Raw genomic sequence first — 17934 nt, 5'->3', positions numbered from 1 at the left:
GGGCAGCCCATTCCAACACCTGACCACTCTTTGGAGAAGAAATTTTTCCCAACATCCAACCTGAACCTCCTCTGGTGCAACTTGAGGCCATTCCCTCCTATCCTAACGCTAGTTACCTGGGAGAGGAGGCTGACCTCAAGCTTGCCACAAACTCCTTTCGGGGAGTTGTAGAGAGCTATAGGGTCTCCTCTGAGCCTCCTCTTCTCCAGAGGAAACAATTCCAGCTCCCTCAGCTGCTCTTTTATTAAGCAGTGTATGCTACTAACTGAATAAAGAGCATCTTTCATACAGTAGGAGACATAAAAAACAGAGGTGACAGTGGTGGAAAACTGCATTGCAATATTTAAAATGAAAAGGGATAGCAGAGAACCAAAACTGGATACCCCAATCATGATACTCTTTTTCTGCCTCCCTTATGAAGTTGCCCATAACAATGACAACACCAGGAAAAGCTTTCATAAGCTGTTCTTGAAGATGGTTCCACAACAAAAATGTATTTTCACAATTGTTTGTATTGTTACTGCTTGCCATTTCATGCAAGCATTTTATTTATACTGTGTGCCTCAATGAATAAATAGTTCTCTCTCTTGCTGTTTCCTCTGTTCTCTCTCATGCACGTACCTGTTGGTCTGTCTCTTCCACATAGGAAAGAGATAAGAATCAGCAGTACAAACAGATCCAGACCACCTACCAGCAAGAGAGCATCTCTAACAAACCACCAGGCATCAGGAAACAAAACCCTTGGCATCTCATCACTCAGTTTGACCTAACTCTTTATTCTCAGTCCATCTGCAGCTTGTTTCCTGCTGATTGCTCCCTTTGCATCCTCTCCCCACCTCACTTCACACACTGGACTCAGAAATATCCTCTGTTATATCCTGGATAAAAGGAAAACAAAAGTGTTGGGAAATAAGCAAACAAAACAAAGAGAAAGTTAGGGAGTATTGTGGCACGCCGTTCCTGCTTTAAGCCCTGTGCTGGAAATCAGCTGTCAGACCTGAAGGCATTGGGATTTGCTTCACTTTAGCTTGCCCTCCCAAGGTGACTAGGTTCCCCTGTCTGAATAATAGCTTGCACAGCTCTCTTCCTGCATAATTCCAGCTCCGGCAAACCTAGCCAGTGGCAAACACATTTCTCATAGCTCTTCTAAGGATTTCTTCAAAACACTTTTCAGTGCAGGACTAACAAGCTGGAAAGAGCTGGAAAAAATGGAGTGCCCCACTGTTGCTACCAGGAGTCCAGGCTGAGGACATAGAACATTAGGGCTACTCCAAAATGTTTTTCCTTTCAGACTTCCATAAAACACCTGTCACAATAATGTCAAATACACCTAATTTCTCCCCAAAACCTGTATTTTCTAGCTGCATACAACTTCAGCGTACTCTCTGACATAGTGATGCCATACTGTCAGGCATAAAAATTACTCTTTGCCAAGAAATCAAATTACATTAGAGTAAATTAAGATAGGATAAAATCTGATAGACATTGTACGTTAACAGAGTGTAATCATTCCTGGACAAGAAACATCCCATGGCAACTCTTCCTAAACACCATTCAGACAAGCTCATTGGGATATAAGACAGTGACCAGAAGTGCCAGAAGCTGGCAAGAGAAGTCAGATATCCAGCACTGAGCACAGTACAGCTTAAGGGGAAAAGTTGCCTTCAGCCCAAACAAGAAGCATCACTAAGTGTTTCAACACACCCTTGCACCTTCAGATACACCCCTCTCACCCCACCTCGTTTCTCAATCGATATGAACTGGAGGGGCAAAGCTCCCGGAAACAAGCAGCGTTATGTTCACAGCCTACCTCATTAATTCCGTCTTTTCTCTCATCCTCACAAGCCAAGGCACAGCGCTGATCCTCAGGGGCTGCCTCCCCCCCTTGCACACAGCCTAGCACAGGGGGCACTTACTGCTTCCCACTTCAAAGTCTCCAGGCAGTCAGATGGCAGAAGGAACGAAAGCCACAACTGAAACCTCAGATTACGGAAGAAACATGTCAGAGAAGGCAGGAAGGAAAAAAGAAAACAAACATGTAAGAAAAGAACACAGAGCTCAGAAAAGGCTTTGATTAAACATAGCAGCTGGATTGGGAAACCCCAGACAAACACCTGGCCGAGAGGGTCACTCTCTATCTGGTTCAGTTTAAGCACTGTGCTTTAAAAAGGTCATACCTCTTTGCTAGGGAGGTATAAGTTCAATGAACACTGTACCACTCGGTTCTTTTCTCCTTATTGCCTTCATTTTCATTTCTCTCAGCATCAGGCATCTCTCCTCTCCTCAGCAATGAGTTTGGTCCATCATCTGCTGAGCTCCTGCTGCCCAGAGTCCTGCTCTCCCCCTTCATGGAGGCTCTGGGTCCCCCTCCCATGATCCCACAAGGGCATGAGCACCTGTGGGTTCTACCCTTTGCCAGAACCACAGGGACAGACGAGAGATTTTGGATCATCTCCCTAAGCATGTTCCCCACACTCCCCCTCAGCATTGCTAAGAGCAAGCAATGCTTTTCTCCTAACTGCCTTCCACTCAGATTACCTAAAAGAATCAGAGTTGCCCAGTTTAAAGGCACTGTGGTGAATCGCTCACAGAAAGACAGAAGCAAAGGATGGTATAAAGTGCTGCTGTGTGACAGCTGGTAGGTGTGGGTGTTAGAGGAGGACTCTGACAGGAAGGGGTAATTGGGCATATCACAGCTGAGCTAAGGTACAGCTCTGAGAAGAATTAACCTGTGATACAAATACAATGAATGCAATTTACATTCATTCTTTAGATCAATTTAACCTAAACAGACACTAGTGTAATTATACTGTGACTCCTCAAGGTAGGAGCTTGCACCTTGAAAAACAGAGGGAAAATGAAACAAGTGAGCAGATGTCACAGGAAGAAAAGAGATGGAAATGCACAGCAAGTTCTGCTCCATATTTAAACTCTACAGTCCCTTCTTGCATATCATTTTTCTTATTTAAAGTGGTTGTAACAAATATCTTGATGCATTTAGGAAAATTGCAGCAATTTTTCCATACTATTGTTGTATGACTATTTGTCTTCTTTTACTAATGTCAGTAGGCTTAGATACAGACTCTGAAGAGAGGGAAAAAAAAAGCTCGTTCTGAGAAACATCAGTAGAAAAGCTATTTACTTCAAGTGGTGTTTCTATGGGCTTATACCACTATCGCCACAAGACAAATTTGTGTCAAGTAGTGGGGCAGGAGAGAAAAGAGGAACAGAGGAAAAAGGGAAGAGCAGGTGCTTTCTATCCAATCACGATGACAGTACAAACTTTGCTCACACCACTGGATCATATTAAGTTGCCCTCTTCTTACTGAAAAAAATGGGAAGAGGTTTTAAAAAAATCTTATTTCTGATTTTCCAGTAGTTTTCTGTAAGTTTAGCACTATCCACTGTTCCATCTACAATAGTGGTACATCACCATAGTGAATGAATTCCTTAATGTCCCTTCCAGAACTTCTTGCAATGTCTCAATGACAACTAGGGTGGCAGGAGATTCATTACCCTTTATCAACTGTTTAATTATTTACACACTATCCACAAAGACTTCACAAAAACAGACCATGAAAAATGGGAACATTGAAGTCAGTCTCATAAGTTCATTCAATACTGCTTCTAACAAAGTGTCTTCTTCAAGGCAGATGAGACATCATTGTGAACAGGTCTTGTTGGAGACACAATCATGAAATAGTGTTGTCATAGTCTGATACCAAATAAAAGGAAAAGAAGTGAAAAAGATGAAATTCACAGATATGTTTCTGATAAACTTTCCACATCTATTGGACATAGGTCCATAGGTAATGGCATTAAAGTTGTAACAGCATACGAGAATGGTGTCACGGAAATTTCATGCCTTGTCCACTACATTTGATGCTAAGCCTTATCCAGGTTGGCAGGTAATGTTTTTTGTGTTCTAAAACATTCCTAGTTTTCTCCCTCACAGCTGAGAACCTGGGAGATGACTTGGGTCCTATTCTAAATAAGGGTTTCATCAGTAACTTACTACAGTGAGAGCAGGGCTGATCTCTTCTCACTGGTGACAGGACAAGAGGAAATGGCCTCAAGTTGCGCCAGGAGAGGTTTAGGTTGGATATCAGGAAAAAAACTTCTTTACTGAAAGGGTTGTTAAGCACTGGAATAGGCTCCCCAGGGAGGTGGTTGAGTCACCATCCCTGGATGTGTTTAAAAACCATTTGGATGTGGTGCTCAAGGACATGATTTAGCAGAGGGTAGTTAGAGTTGGGGTAGTATGGTTAGGTTGTGGTTGGACTCGATCTTTAAGGTCTTTTCTAACCTGTGCAATTCTATGACTCTATGATTCTATAAGAGGAAAACAACAGATCACTGCCTCCAGTAATGAATGGATATTAGAGTACCATCTCTTCCTTTGCTTCCCTAGCAGAAGACAATTGTCTTCTGTGCTTACATTTCATACACTAATATTTCCTAAAACTTTCCTAAACCACTTAGAAAACTTGTATAAGAGATGCCCACAAACTACAGACTGAGTCCCAGATCTGACAGTAAAAGAGAAATTTCTGCAATCAGTTATCAGCGAAAAGAACAGACCCTTAAGTCCTAATTATTACAGAGGTCTTGCTTATACAGAAGGCACGTCCTAGCAAATGAGAATACTGTGTAAACTAGACAAGAATTCTCAAAAGATGCTCTACCTTAAACCCCATTACTAGAAAACCTGAAAATAGATTTTACCATTAAAACTATGATTGTCTTCATAGAGCATCTATACTACCCACATGGCCAGAAATAACCAGAGTATTCAGACAAGCATTGGGATTAGGCGTAGACAAACAGACAAATTCAATGGCAGCAAATCATGCAGAGAAATGGGTCTCTGAACATTATTTAAGTGGCACAGGGGAAAACATCAAGCTCCCAGTGCCTTATGGAGAGCAGGCTGACCTACTGCCTGGTCTAGGGCTGATTTATTCTTTTTTTATTCATTCATTATTTTATTTCTAAATCAGGCTGAAAGCTGTGTGGAGATGGAGAAAGTAATTTAAATAACACCTGCCAATTTTCCACAGCTAAAATACCTGTGTGCTCTCAGAAAAACTGATGGAGCTCCTTCAGACTTATTATTAGTCAGAATGTGGAATCTGGCAGAAGGAAAAGTGTGCTGCATCTATTTACATAATGTATCATTTTATAATATATAATGTACTCTTACTGCAACATTATATCAATTATTTACCAAAAAAGCTTTAATAAATTTAACTGTGTTTCTCCCACTTATCAACCACTTTAGAATAATTTAAAGCTCATTTCCTGATGCACTGAAATTATTCTGAACTGTGCAACTGCTGGCAAACACAAAAGCCTTTTTACTTCACATTTGCAAAATGACATCTGCCTTATTTCCATCTTTGTTTTCAGATGTGAGATTACTTCAGCTTTTTTATTTCTTAATCTGTCAAATAGTGTTGTCAAAAAGCCAGGGAGTACACACAACTCCTCAAATCCACAGATTCAAAAAATCACAAAAGCCACGTACAACATTGTACTTGCATATCAGACAGAAAAGAAAATCATATCAGCTTCCTTTCCTTCTTTTATAAAAATTCCCCTCTGCTAAAAAGTCTGCAAACACTTGTAACATGAAGAAGGAAGACACCCTGACAGCTATCATTACAGACTGGCTGCTGCGTAGCTAAAATAGAAATTAGTTTTCCATTATTAACTGAACTTACAACCAAACCCATCTTTCTTTTAGCACAGGGCCCAGTTTTATTCTGGTCTCGGACACATAAATATAGAGATAAAAATCAACATTCCCAATGCCTCCTTTAGCACTGGAAGTTTTAGCAGTCCAAAGATAACGTCCAAAAAGACTGGAGAAAAGAGTGTTTACTTTCTTTACATTCATGCTGCACATCAGAACCAAACATGAGTTCTTGAAGAATGCCAAAAAAAGCACAGGAATACAGACCGACTGACATTTATTTCATCGCTTCCAATGGTCTCTCTGCTGCAGCATCACACTTTGCCTTCTTCTTGAGGCTCATTCACTTGCTGTTCTTGGAGCCCAAGGGAACGCACCACATACACACAATTAAATATGTATGGCTAAGATCAGAAGCTAAGCTCCTTTTTTTTTGTTATTGTTGTTGTTTAAGTATAAGCAACATCAATGAAAATACATGAGTAAGGTGAAGTACAATATATTTTCATAGACACCTTGAAAGTCTAGACTGTTTTTTTTTGTTAATTTTTAAGCAATTGTTGACTATTGATTATTTATTCAGTTGAGATTGCACAGTTTTTTCTCTTACTGATTGCTGTTGCAAAACTGAAATTGAGGACAGTAAAGCATAGAGCTTGCCACATCAAGAGAATGGCAAGAAAATGCAGAGAGGGTTGTCTGTGGAGGTGAAGGATGGTGTGAGGAAGCCAAATGCATGTGTTTGGGGTATTATTATTATTATTTAAAACAAGTAGAGAACATATCCAAGATCTGGATGCAAAGAAACCAGGGTAAAGTAGCTTGGACAGAATGAGAGGTCGTATAAAAAAGAGTTGAGTGTAGTTGACAGGACAGGACTGAGAGGTCAAAATATAGAAAAGATGGAGGCTGCCTGGGTACATAAATCAGAGACAGGAGAAAGAACAAAATGCTCAGCATTAGCATGTTGCTGACCAAATGGCCACAGAAGTATGAAGAAGTGGAAAAGGAAGGTGGTGAGAAACAGCCCGTGAAGGGAATCAATGAGTGATAGTGACAGACAGACAACAGAAGGATCAAACTCAAGAAAATTCATGTTTCTTTAAAAAGATCAGTTTGATCCATGACTATAAAAGCCAAAACACATTGCTCGTAATAGCATAGTTACCATATGGCATCAACGCCTCTGCAGAAGTATTCATATACCATGTGAGAGCACTGCCAGACTTCAAAATATTTGGATTTTTATTTTTATTTTTTTTTAAACTTCTGTTCTGGATTTTCCAGTATTTATAAATTTCTAGCTTGAGACAAATACATCGCATCTGTACCATGAATTTCTACCACCACTACTTCTGTTGGTGATGCTTTTCATCAGGAGATCTCAGGGCTCATTTACAATCCAGGTCAGCATCATTATCCCCATTTTACAGATGAAAAATGAAGGTACTGTAGATCAGCTTGCATTATTAATATGAACTCTCAACCCTAAATTCATTTTACTGTCATTTTCCTTGAAATATTCATTTACTTCTGTACAGAGGGTATTTTTGTCATGTGTTACTAACTTATGTCAAAAATACCTGGAGCGTATTAGGGGGCATCTCTAGCATTCTCAGAACTCTAAATAAATAAAATAGCACATTGCCATACTCCCACATGACTCAAAAGAAATTCATTCCCCCCCAAGCCCACCCCTCAGTCCAATCAGGTTCCTTAACTCCAGCATTACTAGAGAAAGACCCCGTTTCCTCACAGTTCAACCTGATATCATGCTCCAAACTCAATTCATTTTTTATAGAAGCCATCAGCCACATCCTGCACTTGAAATTTTGTCCTTTGGTGCCTAGAGGAAGAATTAGTCATGACTTGTTTGGGACGTCTGCTGTGTTCTCTAACCCTTTCAGAAGAAAATCTAGGGAAGCTCATCTGCTTCTGCGGACATTCACATGGGCTCTTAAGTCTTTTGAGAAGTCAGTAAACAAATGCAGAAGGTCAAGAGCTGCCTTAAACCTTAAGGATGAGTTACAGCACATACACCAATCTCCCTTCTCCCCTATTATTTTTTTTCTCCTCCAAGTGGTAATCCTTAAAACGAGGTTTCTCTCTTCTGAAATAAGAGAGGTCAAGCTCCACAGCTTTAACTAGCAACACAAGCAGGGCTCTTTAGAAACCTGTTGAATACAAATCAGCTGAACTTTCCTTTGTGAAGACCTGGAGGCCTGGCTTTCTCCCTTTCCTACACTCTCAAAACCAGAAGTATCTATACTCTCCCACTCACTTTGGTACACAGCTTTATTTTACTGCCTCTGTACAGTATACGATACCTGTCCCCATCCAGATAGTGAACAAATGAACATCAATGAGTGTCCATAAGGCCTTAAAAAAACAAACCAAATGACAATACGGAAGATTTAATGATGGCTAGCATGACTTCATAACACCAGTCTGACATTTAAAGAGCAAAAACCCTTACTGAAGATCCGAGATTCAGTCTCCATTTTCTTTCTTGTACATGACCCAAAAGATCTGTAATTACTTCAGTTACTGCTGTGGCTAGGAAAACTGTGAGGCTTGGCTCTAACAACCATCTGTAACCTTACCTATCAGTCCTCATAAAAAAGGATGCTCACTCTGGCTCCTTTGCACACTGGGATGTGCCTGATTCTTCTGAGATGACATCAGCCCTGATACTGATAACCTGCTCATATATAAACTCCCATGAATATATAATATTATATATTATATATATAGAAATAAACTGATGATCCTCTTGTTTTTGTGATTGCAAGTTAAACCAAGGTGCTCTGTTACTGGAAAGCAGAATCCCATCCCACATGGAAGCAGTGAAAGAACTAAGGTTAAGAACAGCAAACCCAGAACATTTCCAAATGTTATTTAACAACTGAAAATATTTCAACAAGGCATGAAAAAGATTTTTTTCCCCACAAGTTTCTTGCTAAGCTGCACTTTAGCAGAGTTCCATGGGTTGGCAGAGGCAGAACACTAACAGAGAAGTCTTTTGAGTATCAAGTATTGAGGCCTGGACATATTAGAGCTCCTGACAGAGGATTAAGCTAATGAAATACTTTGTTTCTTTATTTATTGCCACTGTCATCATTCTCAAACAGATAAATTCGACTGAGATTCTCAATGCTACAGAAGCTAGACTTCAACCTGTATCTCAGCCTGAGCTTCAGCCACTCTGGCAGGAAGCATTTACTCTTATGGAAATCAGAAAGTGATACAGTGTCAAGAAAGTAGGGATTCTTTAAGATGCGTGGGTGCATGACTAAGGAATAAAGCAAAGGTTATTTAATTATATTGCTTCCTTCTCTCATCTCCCCCATTTCACTGACTTTCAGTTAATCTTACTCTAGGTCTTGACAACTATAGGAGCAGATGCAGGCCTTTTAGTACTCTTGTTTTTAACAATGTTCATTCCAGGAAAAGAGTTCTCTGAAAACATATGGTGAGCTAAATATACTGAAGATTTTCTCAGCTGACTTCATCTATACAGGAATATACTCTCCAGGTGCAATACTCAGAATATCCAGAGTTCAATCTACCGTGTAAAAACCCTCAGGTGAAAGGTTCCTCATGCCATAGAAACTGGTATAGGAAAACATTCTTCTCATCACTGGTCAGCCCCAGAAGTCTGACTGTGATTCGTTCCTCATCGATTTCACAGTGACAGAGCACCATGCTCACTACAGCTCATTGTGTTATCAGCCATGCTGATTTAAGTCGTCAAAACTTGACACAGGCTGCAGAGCACCATGCTGTCTTAAGAACCACAGGATTTAACAGATGATCAGAAGTCAGCAAGCATTCTGTGACAAGAGACACTGGAATACAAATAGAATGACCATGGCTCCTCTAAGCAAGAAATGAATTAAAAAAAACAAGGGAAACAGCAGCATACATCATTCATCATCATCATACACCCTTCTCCCTCAAAAAACAATGCTAGAAAACACCAGATCACTTCCCCTTCCAAGATGCATCCTCTGCAGATCCTCTAATCACGAGAGAAGAACTCTGATCCTTAACAACTGAATAAATATTTCATTCTTTTCATAGCAGCAAGCTAAACATAAAAGCTAAGGATGCATTAAGTAGGTGGGATAAAATAGTCAGCATTGTGTTTGGCTCCCAGTCTTAAAAGGATTTTTAGCAGATGACTAAGCACGCTAAATGGCACAGTCAATGGGATGAAATTAAACAAGTGCAGTTGCGTCAGCAGTGTTAGGCCCTTAGCAGTGTGTGAAGCACGGGATTAGAAGTGACAAGGAAGAGAGTTGCACACGGTAAGTGAAATCTGTGAAGCCTGCAGTGCTGCAGCATCTGCGAGGGAGCGGGAGCAAGCATTCAAACACGCATCTCCTAATTGTTTCGTTTCATCCCTTACGAGAGAAACCAACTCTGACACTACAGTCCTGAGTGAGAAGAAAGTCATTACATTACAACTCAGATCAGAAATGCAGAACAAATAAATCCTGCTTGCAGCAGCAGCTTGCTTGTATACACTAAAACACTAACCATGTTAATCTGAACACATCTAGAAATGCAGGAAAAGCTTCAGGGATAAAAACTAAAGCAAGATCATCATGGAAAGCAACAGGCACAGGTAGTTCAGATGTCTTAGCCTTGGGCTTTTTATCCCCACAACTTTCCCAACTCTGTCAGAGTAGCCGCTGTACATTTCCTAAAGGAACAATAAAAGGCTCGTTAAAACAGCAGAACATACACAGATGCCAAATGTTAGTAAGACTGCCCTTTGTGACCTGACCTTTTGCAGCAGTTTGAGGTTCCACTGACCAGTGATTTCTGGGCTGATTTACTAACCAGAAGCTGCTGCTACTGCAGAGGGTTGCAAGAACTAAGGTAGCACTGCAGGTATGTTTTCACCAAGCAAAGCTCCTATCTCAAACGAAGCCAGCTAATTAGCTCAGACTCCAGCAGAAGTATCCAGCTTCTGCCTCATCACATACCACCACACGCATCACACAGTAAGCCATTCGAGAGGCCTGTGCCTGTCCTCACATTCAGTGTATTTTCCCAGGTTGGAATACCAATGTCTTTCAAAGAGAGCTACTCCAACTCAAACTGAAATTGCGATTGTGAAGTGAGTTTGTGAAATCATTATACGTGCCCTATATGGAAGGTCAACTACAGTGAAGATCAGATTTCTACAAAAAGAGTCTCATTTTTAAATTCCTATAGTCTTGATGCTGTCAGGGGTGAAAATGCATGAGTTGCACTGCATATACTTCATACATCCAAACCAGTATTGTTTGGCCTTCCAATTAGGGCATTATTTCATCAGATCATAAAAGGGTAGGAAATAAAGGGAAGCAATGTGGATTCTCGGAAACAGGAGCAGGGTATGCGTGAAATAAGAAAACAGATTTTTTTTCCTCTGTTTTTTAATTTAAGCACTTATGGGAGAGAGAAGAAAAATTAAATTAATCTGAATTTTTCAACTCATTTTTTCTTCAAATTTTCATGTCAATATAATATTCAACTGCTGCATTAGGTCAAGGAGTTTCAAAGAGGCTAGGACAAGAGAAATAAGTGAGCAAAGCTTACATTTGTCATTTTTTAATTTAAGCAAAAGCATTTTAATTCTTACTGAGTACAAAACTAATGCTCCTAAACCCATGGAGTTTTCATAGTCCACATGAAGTAGAACAAAGTTATAACCTTAAATTCATTTAACCTGAGATCAATACTTGACTTCCTGTAAAACGTTCTCTTGAAATTTGAAGAGATCATCTCCTTTCCAAAGGTATTTCATAGAATCATAGACTGGCTAGAGTTGGAAGGGACCTCAAAGATCGTAAAGCTCCAACCCCCCTGCCACAGGCAGGGCCACCAACCTCCACATTTAATAGTAGACAAGGCTGCTCAGGCCCCCATCCAATCTGGCCTTGAATATCTCTAGGGATGGGACATCCACAACCTCTCTGGGCAACCTGTTCCAGCACCTCACCACACTCCAGCCCAATATATTTCTGCAGCTAACTGGGATTTCCTGTTTTAAAGAATTGTAGAAGTCTTAAGTTTAAATACATTTTGCCAGAAAATTAGAATTTATTCTGATATTTTCACACACTGAGTTGGATCATTTTGTGTTCAGCTCTAAAGATAACCAGCCAAAATACAGTCTGTTTCTTTGTGATCAATTCAAAAACAATTGAAGCACAACTAAAATGATCAATGTAAAGAATATGCTTTAATACAATTACTGAAGAATGCAATTATGGATCACTAAACCTATTAAAGGAAGTTCAATCTCAGTTAGGCAACTCCATAGCTATAAGTGTATCTCCATATTAATCTTATTTACAGCCTGGTAGACCTCATAAACAGGAATCAGACTGCAGCGATATTAAGAGCATCATTACGCAGCTGAGAAGAAAGAAAAGCAGAAAAGAAAAGACTGTGTGCTTGAGGGGGAGGAAAGCTTTTATTGAAGGAAAACATTATTTTTGACCAAAGGACATGGAAGCCCCTGGAAGAGATTCAGTAGATGCTAGATGCATGCAGCTCTATCACAGCAGCGACAGCTGGGACAACAGTTTTAGTTTCCCATACTTTGGGGTCCCAAAATTTATGTTCTTATGCTTAAAGTCACACAATGATAAAAGAATTGAGGTTGGAAGGCACCTTTGTAAGTCATGTGTTTCAGACCCATCCTCGAAGCAGTGTCACCCAGTGGTTGATGCCCAGGACTGTGTCCAGCTAAGTTTTAAATTCTGCTAGCCTTTTTACTACAAGGGCACGTTTTTGGTTCATAGTTAGCTTGCTGACCATCAAGACCTATAGGTTCTCTTCTGCAAAGCTGCTTTCCAGACAGTCAGCTCTTGTCCTTACTAGCAAATGAGGTTCACCAACGTACGATTCTATACTGCCCTTCACTGAACTTTCATGACATTGTTCTCTACTCAGTCCTCCAGCCCAATGAAATTCTTCTGAATTGAACTGCACATACCTGGTTTATCAGCCACTTCTCTCAGTTTTGTATCACCTGGAAATTAGCAGCTGGTGCACTCTATCTTATCAAACAAACTGTGAAGAGGTAAAACAGCATTGAACATAGTGCAGGAGAAACATTAAAGGGGTTGACGCTTTCTGCTACTAATCACAATGCTTTCAGCCAGTTTTCAGACCACCTGTCTAGTTACACACCTGTGTGTCATTGGTTTGTCAGTGAGAGTACTATCATGGGCAGTGCTGAAATCCACACTGAAGACAAGGAAAACAATATCAGCTACTCTTCTCTCACCCACTGAGACATTTCTTCACAGAAGGTTATCAGGTTGGTTAAGTATGACTTCTCATTCACAAAACCATGCTGAATAACCTCATCTTTCATGTGTCTAGAAGACTTCCCAGGATTAGTTGTTCCATTAAGTTCCCAAGGATGGCAACAGAGCTGTTTAGCCTGTAGTTCCCCAGATCCTCTTTCCTGCCTTTCCTGAAGAGTGCTGTTTTTTTCTCTTTCAGTCATCAGGAACTTCTCCTGATTGCTGTGCCTTCTTAATGTTAATAGAGAGCAGCCTTGCAATCACTTCAGTCAGCTCCTTCAGCTGTGTACCCCATCCCACCCCATGAACTAGCATATGACACATTTAAGCCACCAAAGTTAAATTTTTTCTTTCTGCAGACTTTTTCTGCTCTCAGGGGTCTGGGTTTCCTGAAGATAGTTTCTACCTGTAAGGACCAAGCATGGATTACCTTTTGCCTATTCTATATCCTTTGTCACGCGTCATTCAGCCCATCTACACAACAGCCCTACATTCTTCCTTGGCTTCATTCTGTTGTTGATGTACTGATAGAAGCCTTAAGTGCCACCCTTCATATCCCTCAACAGCCTCAATTCTAGATAGACTCAAAAATTTCTAACATTCTCTCTGTGAGCTTGAACAGTTTATCTGTATTCCAGTTGGGTCATCTGACCCTGCTTCCACTTTTTGTAGCCTTTTCCACTTGAATTTTGCCAAGACACCTTCACTCATCCTTACAGTTCACCTGCCACCTAAGCTCAGTTTTCCGTTCATTGGGACAGACTGCTCTTGAGCCTCTTGAGTCTACTTTCTCCTTCTGGCTAGAGGTTACAAAAAACAAACAAAAAAGGGCTTTTCAAGGAGTTAGAGCAGCCATCCTGAGAACAAGATGGGCTGGAAGCAGGCCAGACTGAGTGTATCAGCAAAGAGCATGCAACTACAAGGAGCATACACTACAGTCCATCTACAGCTGGCACAGATCGCAAAGCACATTGCAATTTCACAATGCTCTGAAGCTGCTCTAATATTATATCTAAGAACTGTCAGTTGTTCCAGAATATAAAGGCAGATTGCAGCTGCCCTTCTTTCTTGTTACCTTACATTCTTGTTCAAAGAGAGCAACTGAGAATCGGGGTCTCAGGAGCCAGAAGTCACACTTCCTTTTTCTGACCCAAAGCTTTGGGAGGCTCTCCTCATACTTTTAAGCTATTCACCAGCTCTCTTCCTAAATTACTGAGCGAGACTTTACTACCTGATCCTTGAGAGACACCTTTGCTATTTCTCACTTTGGTATCTCTGACCTACCATACATTACTTTTCCCACTGCAGCTTATTTCATTAAAGTTAGAAACCTCAAACTTTCCTTCACTAGCTCTGCAAGCTTGATTTTCACAACTCTAAAATAATACAGATGTTATCAAGGCCTGTCCATAGAAAACTTCAAATATTAATGCTAATGAAGCTATAACAGATTAATATTATCTCACTGGTTAAGAAATTTCATTATAGGCTGTTTAGCACTAACAAGGTTATGACTGGCAACAGTCTAAACAGGAGCTTGCTTTGTTTGCCTCTGAAAAAAGACTTACTGAAGTCCTCAAGTCTCACACTGCAGGACACCTCCTGCTCACTTATCAGCTGCCTGCAGCTGTGCTCCAGGTCACACTTGCAGCTGGAGAGAGGAGGGAAGCCAGCTATGACAAAAGCAATGCCACCAACTGAAGTCCCAGTACCCAGCAAGCCCCTGCTGGTCTATGGGCTCAGCATCCCAGCCACAAGACCCCATCACGTGTCTGCAGATGCCTATCTTACTCTCATCACACCCACCAACTGTATTTTGACCCCAAACCTGGATTTTCACACATCAGCATCCAGATAACCTGAGAAGTCTATGATGTCTGCAGCTTTTTAGTCCCAGCAGTTGGCTAATATTCAGAGTTTCACATCCATTAGATCACAATTCAGTCGCCATAATCAAACTAGCAGCTACAAATCATTTCAGTAACTACAAAAATCCCACACATCTTTCAAATACAGCAGGAGCAAGGAATTGGCAGTTTCCTACTTGAAAAATCTCAAGTGTCTCAAACTCCAGAGGACTTCAGCAGCTGTCAAGGCCCAAGTCTCTTGCTTGCTTTTTCTACATGCACAGCCTGCGAGCAAGAAAGCTTGTCTCGCTTTTGCAACCAAAGCGACCCTTCAGTGCCTGTACCATGGATGTACCTGCCACCTTAGGCAGGCATGTTGTTATTGACAGCTGTTTTCATTACTGCTGAAACAGCCTTTTCACTCCTCTGGAGTCATTAAAAGATTATTTTTCACGCTCTTTAGAAAAATCTACCACCTCCAGCTGCCAGCTTAACAATAAGCTGTTTGTATTATTTCCATAATGAGGTCAATTAAGCAAATATATGTGTATAGATTATATAAATATATCTGTACTTGTCAACAAGGAAGCAAGGCCTTGCTTGTTAGGCTGTTAGATACAGTTAAAGTCGGTTCTTTCACTATGTGAATGCTCTGACAAAAATTCAAAAGGAAACTTTGAATAAATGCAACCTCTTCAGTCAACTCTGCATTAAATCTAACCCACAGAAGAGAATTTTCAGTTGGTTCAGATATATCAAATCTCCTAAGAGGGGAAAGGCTAAACAACTTGAGTTTTACAAATACAACATTAGCACTATTTAAATAAAAATTAATAAACACTATACTGCTGAGAAACCACGTTATTATCCAGCCACCCATACCCAGGCTTTATTCTAGATCTGCACCCAACCAGCTTACCAGTGATGTGCATATGACCCCAGACTGAGCAAAGCACAGCCTGCAGCAGGTAGGCTTTACCTCCTCACCAACCCTGCTATTCTGGGAAGTCTCTACCCACAACACAGCCAAAGCTCTGACCAAGCACTCGCTTCAACACAGTGAAGGTTTCACAACAAAGAACCATTTCTCCCACATCCCTTGACAATTTTCTAAATGACCCTATTAACTCTCGACGTGCACCTGTCTCCTGCTTTTTGCAGTAGACACAGCTACAGTGCAACCTCTGAGTGAAATTACCTTTACCTGCTTCCTTCATTCTCCTCTTGCACTCAAAGAAAGAGACCCATACACTGCACACAGCACTGTCTAGATACCATCAGGGAGGGTATTGTTCAGTAACCAGATTCAGAGAACCTCACAGGTAAGTTGCAAAGAAATTTTTGCTGAAGTCTTTTACTGAAATAATTCAGCAAAAAGAAAAAGATATTTTCACAACACAGACAGGTTAACCAAATAGAGAAGAAGGGAAAAGATAACATGAAGAACACAGACAATCATCATAAATCAGTTTCCTGTTTTCATTTTATTTTGGTTTTGCTTCCTACTTCTTAAATGACTGTTTTTACAGAAAAAATACAGAACAGGTTTTATTAAATGGCAATCTCCATCACAGAACTCCTGCACAGCATATCACCAGACCAGCACAGAGTTCTCACTAGCATATTTATGCTAACAGAAGCCTTGAAGCTAGTAGATATGCCCATTTATAAGAGGCTTCTCCACTGCTGAATATAAATGCTGACTAGGGCCTCAGGCCTCACCCATCACTTCTGACTCCACCACCAACTTCTTCCTGTATGGGAACACCAAACATACACCAAGAAGCCTGCAGGCACTGGCAGGGGACATGCAAGTGCATGCAATGCAGCACCAAATATAACAGACCTCTAGCTCAGAGGTAGAACTCCACAACAGGCTACTCCCACTTTAGTCAAAAATCAAGCTAGAGAGTCCTGTGAGAAAGATGTCACATCTTTGGAATTTGTGAGTGGTCTGCTGGCCCATTTTAAAATGCACTATATAGAAAGGAAAGGACAAAGTGGGGAAACGTCAAAGCAACTTTGGCAGTCAAGAAGATTGACATACTCAAAAATCTACCCATTTCAGATATTTCTCAAATTACACGTATGGAATCATAGAATTATTTCAGTTGAAAGGAACCACCAATGTTCATCTGTTCCAGCTCCCCTGCAATGAACATGAAGACCTACAGCTGAATCAGGTTGCTCAGAGCCCTGTTCAGCCTTACCTTGAACATCTCCAAGGACGGGTCATCCACCACCTCTCTAGGCAAGCAGTGCCTATCCTTGTAAAGAACTTCTTCCTCACTTGCAATTTAAATCTCCTCTTTTACTTTGAAACCATTTCCCCCGGTCCTGTCATAACAGACCTTGACAAAGAGTCTGTCCCCTTCACATTTTTAAAAGTTGTCGTGTATCCATAGCTGCCAGTGGTTGGAGCATGCTTATATTAAGTCAGTGAATTTCTCTCTACGTTGGGTGCATTATTTTTGAAAACAAATGCAAGCAGACATGCTGCAACTTTGCTGCTGAAAAGCTCTTTGGAAAGAAATGAAAAAGCTATAGATAAAAAGGCTAGGAAGAACAAGCTGAAGCTACCAGTTCAAGAGGCAGAGTGCTATAGAAAAAAAACAGAAATACTGTGCAAGGCAATATTCACTCTTCCCACACTGCAGCAACTTTATTTCATAAGCAATAACAACACGGATTTTGAATATTCAAAATGGCAACTAAAAGGAATTGCGTTATCTTAGGGGTGAAGAAGCATCTGAATTTCATCCTTTGCTCAAGGAGACAGACCTATGAAACACCAAGCTACAGAAACCCTGGCAAAGGACATATGTTGCATGCTGTGGCAAAGGCTCAAAGTCAGGGAAGTGTTTCACTGGGAAAAATATGAGCCAGCAGCATTGTTTCCAGTGATGGGCAAGGGCAGAGTTGAAATTAGTTCCCCACAGTGCAAAAAGAACTCTGAAAGTTACTCATACCTATTTGCTGCAGGTCAGCCAGCCCTATCTAAGTGCAAGGCCCCCCACCCACGTTACCTGGAAAACATGCAGAAAAGTGCCTAAATAATGAGATCTGCACCTCTTACTGT

General features: G+C 40.8%; 1 protein-coding gene across 13 annotated transcripts in view; it reads right to left on the bottom strand.

The window, feature by feature from the left end:
• The window catches only part of LOC149919821 (uncharacterized), a 682202-nt gene that overhangs the window by 650324 nt on the left and 13944 nt on the right, over window positions 1-17934 (bottom strand). For 7 of the 13 annotated variants that reach the window (XR_016471760.1, XR_016471764.1, XR_016471768.1 and 4 more), the window contains exon 1: window positions 1811-1941. The exons of 5 other annotated variants lie outside the window; for them this stretch is intronic. Coding sequence is in view for 1 of the 8 variants with exons in the window: in XM_090151789.1 (XP_090007915.1) it covers window positions 1811-1836 (26 nt within the window). In the remaining 7 variants the exon portion in view is untranslated. Of the gene's footprint in view, window positions 1-1810; window positions 1948-17934 lie in introns of those variants that run through there. One more of the 13 variants, XR_016471780.1, reaches the window with a different exon arrangement.

Source organism: Phasianus colchicus, chromosome 1, assembly GCF_987193195.1.
Source record: "Phasianus colchicus chromosome 1, bPhaCol1.hap1.1, whole genome shotgun sequence".
Lineage (NCBI taxonomy): Eukaryota > Metazoa > Chordata > Aves > Galliformes > Phasianidae > Phasianus > Phasianus colchicus.
Note: the sequence above shows the minus strand (reverse complement) of the source record. Positions and strands in the feature narration are given on the sequence as shown.